The 9,469-nt window shown below is 40.9% G+C and overlaps 1 protein-coding gene across 3 annotated transcripts; it reads right to left on the bottom strand.

The window, feature by feature from the left end:
• Positions 1-1,828: 1,828 nt before the first annotated feature.
• LOC123086227 (RGS domain-containing serine/threonine-protein kinase A) lies at positions 1,829-8,900 on the bottom strand. 3 transcript variants are annotated; one of them, XM_044507941.1, is made up of 13 exons: positions 8,163-8,900; positions 6,275-6,704; positions 5,505-6,141; positions 5,259-5,299; positions 5,110-5,178; positions 4,642-4,742; positions 4,185-4,263; positions 3,565-3,663; positions 3,431-3,499; positions 3,253-3,302; positions 3,052-3,165; positions 2,507-2,601; positions 1,829-2,435 (listed from the first exon to the last, which is right to left on the bottom strand). In XM_044507941.1, exons 1-12 carry the CDS (start codon positions 8,486-8,488, stop codon positions 2,547-2,549), a joined length of 2,070 nt encoding a protein of 689 aa, XP_044363876.1. In that variant the 5' UTR covers positions 8,489-8,900; the 3' UTR covers positions 1,829-2,435; positions 2,507-2,546. The 3 variants fall into 3 exon arrangements, with proteins under 3 accessions (XP_044363876.1, XP_044363873.1, XP_044363874.1); XM_044507938.1 differs by having other exon boundaries at positions 3,084-3,165; positions 8,163-8,897; XM_044507939.1 differs by lacking the exon at positions 3,431-3,499 and having other exon boundaries at positions 3,084-3,165; positions 8,163-8,898.
• Between the last annotated feature and the right edge of the window lie 569 nt (positions 8,901-9,469).

The raw sequence follows: 9,469 nt of genomic DNA on the forward strand, positions 1-9,469 counted from the left end.
TATGGTTAGGAAACCTTAACCATCTTTGATCAACGAGCTAGTCTAGTAGAGGCTTACTAGGGACACGATATTTGTTTATGTATTCATACATGTATTTAAGTTTTCGATCCATACAATTCTAGCATGAATAATAAACCTTTATCATGAATAAGGAAATATAATATAAAATAACAACTTTATTATTGCCTCTAGGGCATATTTCCTTCAGCAATGGCTGCCATGAGATGGAGTCCTCCCTCTTCTGTGACAAGTGGAGAGGAGGCAAGGTCCATGGAGGCCTGGATCCTTAGCTGCTAGTGGCACGCTACTCTTTGATTTGAATGAAAGCACCAAAACTTGTAGCCTCTTAGTTGCCTCATAGGAATCTTAAAATTCTTCCAAGAGGCATTAGAGAAAATCTTAGTACCTATCAGCAAAAGATCAGAGGAAATGGAATAACCAAAGGCAGACAAAGATCAATTAGAAGTATTTATAATATCTCCTGGCAAAGCTTTTTGAGTTGACTGGTCCGAGATATAGTCACCGCAAGATGTGATGGACTTCTCCATTTGGTAAGGAAGAAAGTTTCCCTCTAAAAGAGAAAATCATCCCTCACCTCCCACATACAAAAGGTGAACAAATTTTACAAAGAAGCATATTGGTGGTTGATAGAGAAAAGATATGCGATAATGGCATGCATAGTATCCAGATTGGAAATAAGCTCATCAGATCTTAAGTTCCAGGGAGGGGAGAACCAGGCAGCCTTAGCAAAAGGGCATTAAAAATGCATTTCATCTTCAGGGAGATCACACCTGCTATAATTTTTGCTAATGTGAGAAGAGTGCCTGCTTGCTTTAAGGCCAGTGGGTAGAGCTTCCCTCGTTAGCCTCCAAGCAAAGGTTTTAACCCCAGGAGGTAGAAACTTGTGCTTCCACACCTACATAAGAATGTCCTTCACTTGAGTGGAAATTTGCCTGGGTTGGTTTGTTGGGGAAGGCCTGCAAATCCTGCAAGCAAAGCTTGTAAGTATTCTTAGAGTTACATCTGCCATTAGGAGTAAGATCCCAACATAAGATATTAGCAGAATCATCATCAGTGGGAGTATTAGAATAATAGACGTAGTAGGTTGAGAAAAAAAATGTCAACCCAAGGGTTTGATTTCACTGATTTTTGCCATGAATCCAAAGATCTGATTTTAGCAAGGTATACAAGACGAGTCTCCAGAATTATAAGATGATTATAAACAGGTGACCATGTAGGACACCAAGGGTGCTCCAAAATCAAAATATTACCCTAAGTGGGTTGGTAAAATGAATGATCTTTAATTAAGCTCAGGGAGCAACTTAAGAATGGAAGTTTTGAAAATGGGTTGGTAAAATCCTGCAAGCAAATGGGAGAAGGAGCTTCAACGATGTTTGAAGTTTTGAAAAAAAAACTCAAAGAAATATGGGATGTTAAGAGACTGATATTCTATTGCCATACACATTCAAGTTAATACGCGAGATATGAAAAGACAATATCAACATTGAATTGAATAGTGCCGAACAATAAATGCACTATTCATTGATGGATTTGTATTTTTTTTCCTAGATTGCATCTCGTAATGTTTTTTTAAGGAATATCACCGTCTTAACATCTTTTTTTTAGATTTTTTTTCCAAAACTTTGAAACGTGTTTTCATAAAGTTTTCTATGAATGTTGCTTTCCATGTGATATTCTTCCGGAGCGGCGTACGGAATTGTGGTGTCAAGTGAATCAGGTCAGTGTGGACGGAGTCGTCCGTCCGGTGCGGCAAGGACCAGGTTGGGTCTGGCCGGTCCGATTTATTCATATGGATCACACAGTACTCTACAAAGGAAAAAACGCCTTATAATTTTGAAATAGGGAAAGTGCGTACAGTAACCCTTTCGATCTTGATCGTGGTGCATGCTGCAAACGAATAAGATCGTTCAAACTCCCAAGCCATTGAGCTTCCCTAACTAGTCACACCAGAAAGGATGTATGTATACAAGTCTTGGTATACAAAAAATCCATAAAGAACTAATCAAGGCGTCCCTCCTACAGTGCCTCGAAGGACTGCTATGTGACGAGTGTTCGTTCTATGGCCTTCCTCTCCGAAAAGAAACTGCGTCTCAGGGCTTCAGCCTCGCGATTCGTCAAGCTTAAAACCACCTTTCAGGCACCTTGTCTCGATTCCCACCACAGTTCCTCCCGGGGTAAGCATGGAGGACCTCCTCGAACCTTCCGGATCGAGCCCAATGGACCATTTTCATAATGGCAAATACACAATCCATCCAAATCGGGGCCTGAGCCTTAGCTAGCCATCATCAACGCTCATCTTTTCAGCGCCTTTCCCAGCCGTGCTCCGCTGCATCTGCACCTGCAGGCCGTATTTCTTTTGCAGCTCACGGAGCCTCTCCAGGAGTTCTTGGAATGAAGGGCGGCGCTGTGGGTCACTGCTCGAAGAAAAGGATGATGGGTTAGCGGGAATCGGTTTATTGCTAGTAGTACAGTAAGTAGTATGTACCTGTCCCAACAACTCTCAATCATTGATGCCCACTGAGGATCTATGTCACCCGGAATTTCCAATCTGTGGTCCATGAAACCCACGGCTCCGATAACCTGCGCCGTATGGGTCAGAATGTTACGAATTTCTTGTACTTCAGCACGGTCACATAAGCAAAAAAACTGAGTTTGTCTTAAAATGCAATGGTAGTTATTTCACTTCTAATAGGAAATCTATCATTCACCAGTAAGCTGCTACTCCCTCTGTTCTATAATTCTTGTCGTGGTTTTAGTTAAAGAAGTATGGAACGTAGGGAGTACTTATTTTGCAAGGAGACATTCTATGGCAAACATCTCAGTATTAATCTTGCCGCCAGACTGAAAGGGAGATGGGAAGATATATGAAGCAAAAATTATTGAACTTTATCTTCTTGTTGTATCTAAGTAGATTAATAACGCAGATGGATCTTGCAACCTATCACTACCTGCTCAAGGAAACATAGATACAAATTTCACAATCACATAGTCGCTACAGTCAGAATATATGATCGAAAATCGTGTGAATACCTAAACAACAGAAATACATAGCAAAATTGGACCTGCATTGTATTGAGAGTATCCCAAGGAATCTTCTGAGTAACAAGCTCCCATAGGACCACTCCATAGCTGTACACGTCGGACCTATCATGTAGAAGAAAGGAATGTATGAGAAATCACTTGCAGATTGCGGGAACATCTATTGTATTAAAATGGTCCCATTGAGCTTACTTTTCATTTGAAGGTTCATTACGTAGCACTTCTGGAGCCATCCACTGTGGCTGGATGTTAAAGCTAAGATATCAGATATTTAGAACAGAAAAAAAATAATATGATGATTGTAACGTTTCTTTCTATTTTGTCAGTCTAGATAATACATGTAAAAAAGGTAATGTTTCCTTGTACTTACTGTTCCTTTCCCAGTTTTTGTAGTAAGGAATGTTTCGATTTTGAGGCGTGAAAGACCAAAGTCCGCAACCTAATTGAACCAAGTGAATGAGAAGAGAAAGTGTAAAGTAAGGAAAACTAAGATCCAACAGTTACCTTCACAGTCCAGTTCTTATCAACCAACAGATTTGACGATTTTAGATCACGATGTACAACGGTGGGGCTGGAACTGTGAAGATAATTCATGCCCCTTGCCTGAAAAATATTTTAAAATGTATTTAAGATCTCCATGACGATAAAATCTTCCATAAAACCAAACCATGTACTTCTCAAACAAAATATAAGGTAATTTTGTCTCCATGGATTTAGAGGCCCTGGCAAGAACAAGCATGATAAATAATTGGTTGACTATTAGTGTTTCGTATCATAATCACATGAATTATGACTGGCCTTTAGTGAAAGAACCTTCAAGTAAGACACAGTAACAGACTGTAAACACGAGATATCCTGTTAGATGTAAGGTGCATGACACCATTGCCTGTACTTTTCCATTTTCTTACACTGAAAGTTGGGATATGGCCTACTATTGGGTACATAAGAAAACTCCAGTTTTTCTTCTACACACTTGCCAAAAATAATTATTTGCCTATTCAATAAATCTCTGAACCTCTGCACGTGAAGAATGTTTTATCCAGTTGTTCATTCCTCAAACTTCCATAGAATTTAACTGGCTTGTCATTTACTAGAAACTAGCTGTTCAACGTAAGTGCACTCACGATGTCTATAGCCATGTGAACTCGCCGTCTTGGATCCAACTTGCCAGTGGTTTTCCGTAGTAAGCGAAACAAGCTCCCTCTGCATGACAGGACTCAGTACAGTGTGATACATAATTAATAAGAAATATTGTCCTGAATGTTAATTTTTGAAATTCTGAAACAGAATACATCATTGAAATACCAGCCGACTTGAGGAACAGTGAAAACAACAAGTAGGCAGTTACTACTCGAACAACTCACCTAAAAATACTAACCAGATTTAAAATTGTGCCAGATAGTTAAGAACTCGGCAGTCGGCACAATACACATACTCTACTGTTATTACTCCCTATTACTTTTACTGAATGAGATCATAAGCCATATAGATAGACTGTGTAGTGACCTAATCCTTCTTTTGCACCAAGCAAAGGAGAAAGTAATTACCAACGGTAAGACATGTAGGAGATGTAAAGCATACCGTGGGAGAAATTCCGTAACAATACAAAGCCGTTCCTGAGAAGCAACTGCACCCATGAAAAGTATAATATTGGGATGACGTAGCTTCTTCATCAGTGACACCTACATATTAGGTGGAAGCAAATGCAATCATGACCACAAACTACGAAACTAGAAAGTTAACAATGTACTGTTGATTGCAACAGCCCACAAAAAAACTACATACGAAAGAAACAAGGTGAAGATGTGTCAACACTGTATAAAAAAACTATATCCTTTCTTCTTCATTTTTATCTACATGATTACATCAACATAGAATAACGAAAATAACTATCATGTCTCATAAAAAAACTAATAGCGATTCTGTGAATACCAGGGAGTCAAATTACCAAGTATCTGACTCGACAACAAAATGGGTACACTATAGTTCTGTTAACAAAATATCCAACTGAGAGTGAACAACAAGTGTATTTAGATATGGATGTCTAACCTCTTGTCTGAAGGTACGTATCATTTCTTCTGAATATTCCTGCCTGGAGAATACTTTAACTGCCACATCCTACAGGGGCATTGATGGACATTCAAAACATATTTTTAAGGTTTAAATATTTACCCATAATTACGGTAGACTATGCATACCGATCCATACCACAAAGCATGATACACTGTTCCGCAAGAACCTGCGTGGATCAAACATGAACATGGAGGAAATGAGTGATTTCTATTTAGAAAGGAATAGGATAGCAATACCAACTTCCATGCAGCATAAATCATTTGAAGTACATGTCAACAAGAGATGTGAGTATCCACGTCTGCAGCCAGAGGGAATTGCAAATTCTCTCTCAAAAATAAAAGGAGAACCAGGGTAAAGTGAGAATTAACTACCTTCACCTACTTGTTCTCCAAGTGTTAGGTCTTCCCACAAGATCTCATAATCTAGGCAGTCTGCTTCATAATCTACTCTCTCGATAGGACTGCTATTACTACTTACAGTGCTGCTCATGGTACTACTTGTGCTGTTATTGTTGAAAGTCCACCAGGAACCTGAGACCTCATATTTGCCTGCCTGGGCGTATTCAGTGTCCTTGCTGTCTGGAATTATGATAGGCTCTAAAACTGGTACTCCCTGACGAATCTGAGTGTTCTCTTGCTTATCATGTAACGGTGGTGAAGTCATGTTATTCTTTCCACAACCACCATCGTTTTCATTTCCTTTCCAAGGCCATGATATCCCCTTCTTGGTCAATAATGCCTCTGCCTTTGAACTAAAAATCTTCTGAAATCCCCCTTTTCCTTGTCCTGAATCATCACTATTTGTTTTTCTTGAGTTCACAAGTGATTTCTCTTCGGTAACAAAGGCACCATGCAGTACATCCCCACCTGGGGTGCTTGCTTCACTTGATGTCAACTCTTCCCTGGCATCATGGTCAGAATACTGACCCTGGCGACCATTACCATCCTGTTCGTCGCAACTCTGACCTGACCTGATCCGAGAACGAACTCTACTTGTAACCTTTGTAGCCTGTGTTGTCATTCTAGAAATCAAGAAAAGAATACACTAGGAAAATAAATTAAGAAGAAATACCAGAAGAGAAACATTCTATTGAAACCAACAGTGCAGCCGTTTCTTTTGTTTGCTCAGAAATGCGACTCACCAAATTTGTTATCTTAGACGTGATGGCAGATTGTAGAGGTTGTTGGGAGTCTGACAAACATTTTTGTGGCAAGCTACTTCTAGGCTTGTTGTTAACTTGTAAATGGGGCTTTGCTGAATTTGGATAGGATTTCCCTACGACTGAAGGACCAACTATTTCCTCCAATATCCGTGCATCACCTGACAGACAGGTGAGGCCCACCAAGCTACCATCTTCATCATATAAAGGAGTGTTATTCACAACAACAGAAAACCGCTCTCCTGACTTGTGCTTGACAGGAAACTTCCCTCTCCAACACTTGCCCATAAATATATTACGGATAATCTCATGTGCTGGACTGAAATCACAAGGATCACAGATTAATTCAAGGAGATCCTGGCCAATCGCTTCTGATGAACAATAGCCATATAGATGCTCGGCAAATCGGTTCCTAGGTTACAGAAAAAATGGGAGAACTTAGTATTAAGATGTACATTTTTATAAGAAAATAGTGTAAGATGTACTTATTCATATTTCATAGCATAAAACAGAGATAACGGCCATGAGGTGCATCATGAAATGCATATTTCATAAGAAAAATTTCCTACTTGTTGAGCCAAGCCGGCGACCAGACAAGAGCATTACACCAATTACATGCATCACGATAAGCAAAATATTTGGGGAAAAAATGCAACCCTGATAAATATCCATCATTATTACAAAGGTCCCAAAGACATGCGGGATTAGGCACAAAGTGTTGACGTTTTTTATCCTAATCTGAGATCACAGGTCTTAAAAGGCACACATGATGCTTCCAGATTTGTTTACTTTTTTGAGAGGTTAAGTTTGTTTATTTTACTGTGTAAAATAAAATACTAAAACAGCACACTATATTTTTTAGCGATACATTCAATTATGCAGCAAGGCAGAAAAAAAACTTGAAATGATACGTCCAGTAACTTTATGAGAACCCTTTCTCAGTTTTATCACTCGAGTTAACCTAACCTTGCCATATCAAGTTCCAACACATGATAAAAGATGACAAGCAGCAACCAAAATACCTTCTAAATCCAATTAGCTTGTTCCAACACATGATATTACGATTTTATCATTAGGTGGGGCACACCATATAATCTACTCCCTCCGTTCCATAACGTTGTGCATATTGATTTTTTGAAAAGTCAACCTCACAATCTTTGACCAAGTTTTTCGAGAAAAACATTTACATCTAGAATGCCAAGCATATATCATTACATTCACTATAAGTAGTTACATATTTTATATATTTGGTATTGTAGATAAAAACAATTTTCTCTATAAACTTGGTCAAAGTTTGACTTTTCAAAAAAATCTATACGCACTACATTATGGAACAGGTGAAGTATTATATTTGTTTATTAGGTGGCCCACACTATATAATCGCAGAACAGTTATGCTCAATACTGAATAAGGAAGGGCATTCAAGGTTTGTGATCTCTCCATATAGTCTTTGAAGCCTCTCTATGATATGAAAGCAAGCTTAGATGAGGCGGCACATCCCCACCCTCGGCCTTCAACGTGTATACTAACTATGAAACATAACATCCATCCTTGTGAATTTAACAACTGAATTCCTCCCAACACACAACTGGTTTCCCAATGGCATGCAAGATACGGCTAATGGAAGAGCGAATAGTTGAATGCAACCCCGAAGGAGAAAACATTGTTTCAAACTAAGTTTGGGGTCATGTCTTGATTTGTGTATAGTTGCCTGCAGCATTTGTTCACTCCCGGGCCCTATATATGAAAATGGTTCCAATAATAGTATTACAGTGCAATCGTGTGCTGCTGCAGCATTCCATCAAACAGTTGATGAGCATTGAGCAGGCAGGCAAGCAGGCAAGCAAAAGGTGCAAGGAAGGAAGCTCACCAGTACAAGACCTTGCCTTCAAGGGAAATGACATGCACGGCCTGCCCCAGCGACTGCAGTATCCTGTGGCAGTGCCTGTCGGACAGCCCGGGGCGCTGCGGGCGCGAGGAGGAGGAGGGGGATTGGTGAAGCAAGGCCAGAGCGCGGCCCCTCGACGATGTAGCCTGCTGCAGCGATTGCAGCGCGGGGAAGGGGCGGCGCGGAGGCGGAGGCGGAGGCGGAGACGCGGAGGACTGGCCGGGGATAAGCTTGCCTATCTCCCGCTTGAGCTCCTCCTGGCCCTCCTCCAGCACCCGTATCTTCCTCAGGAGCTCATCCGGCTCCATCGCCGGCCAAGAGACCAGACCACGGTGGGATCAAATCAAATGGTAGTAGGCCAAGGCACCCGCCGCTTGGCCGGGGCTCTTTTTCTTGGAGTTGTGCAAGCAAGGCAAGGCAAAGGCAAGGAGGTGGAGGCCCCCAAATGGCGGGGCGCCTTTTATTGGACGACAAATTTGGCGCAATTCGCTTCCAGGGGGCTGCCGATGGCAAGAGAAGTGAGCTCCTACACGTCTGTCCACTCTCAAGGTTCAACAATGGGAGGAAGAAGCAAGCTGCGAGGTTTTCCAGGAGGTGGAGGTGGTTCCAGGTTGTTGCCTACTGAGCACTCCTACATGATGTCTTTCCTTCTTTCTTTGCTTAGAGCTGGAGCAAATGAGATGGAATCTATCTATCCCAGTCGTCTCTTCCTTTCCCTTTTCCTTTCTTTGTGTATGGCTTTGGCTATGCACCTGTTCTTCCACATTTATTTATTTTATTATCTCCAGAATCGGCTCCTTGTTTACTTGTCTGAGTTGAATTTTGTGCTGGGGACCGACGGATGCTAGCTAGGAGTAGATGATCTCGGGCCGCCTCTCTCTGTTGTCGCCGTCCGCCTCCAAATGTTGCCACTTGCGAGCGTCTGTCCGCCTCATCGCCTTGCCTTGGAAAAAGCATCTTTGTTTCCATTAACGGCAATCCTACTAAACTAGTATTCCTCATGCCTGCTATTACTGGTCTCGCCATATTCTGCATTATAGCACGTACAGTACTACTCCCTCCGTCTCAAAATTCTTGTCTTAGATTTACCTAGATACGGATGTATTTAATACTAAAACGTGATTTGATATATCCATATACTTGATACATCTGTATTTAGACAAATCTAAAACAAAAAATTTGAGACGGAGGGAGTATTATATTACCTTATGAAGATTAGTCTTCTTGTTAGTTGCCCCTTTTCTTTTCTGCTGGATGTCATGTGACCGGTATCATCTCATCTGTGGGCT

The sequence above is a fragment of the Triticum aestivum genome, chromosome 4A (assembly GCF_018294505.1).
Source record: "Triticum aestivum cultivar Chinese Spring chromosome 4A, IWGSC CS RefSeq v2.1, whole genome shotgun sequence".
In the NCBI taxonomy this organism is placed as follows: Eukaryota; Viridiplantae; Streptophyta; class Magnoliopsida; order Poales; family Poaceae; genus Triticum; species Triticum aestivum.

What these genes read in the sequence shown, in the direction of transcription:
- LOC123086227 (XM_044507938.1), bottom strand. Translation starts at nt 8,488, where the DNA reads ATGGAGCCGGATGAGCTCCTGAGGAAGATACGGGTGCTGGAGGAGGGC. An exon ending in TACGTACCTTCAGACAAGAG is followed by an intron (nt 4,743 to 5,109) that starts GTTAGACATCCA and finishes CCTAATATGTAG; the next exon opens with GTGTCACTGATGAAGAAGCT. An exon ending in TTCACATGGCTATAGACATC is followed by an intron (nt 3,664 to 4,184) that starts GTGAGTGCACTT and finishes AATATTTTTCAG; the next exon opens with GCAAGGGGCATGAATTATCT.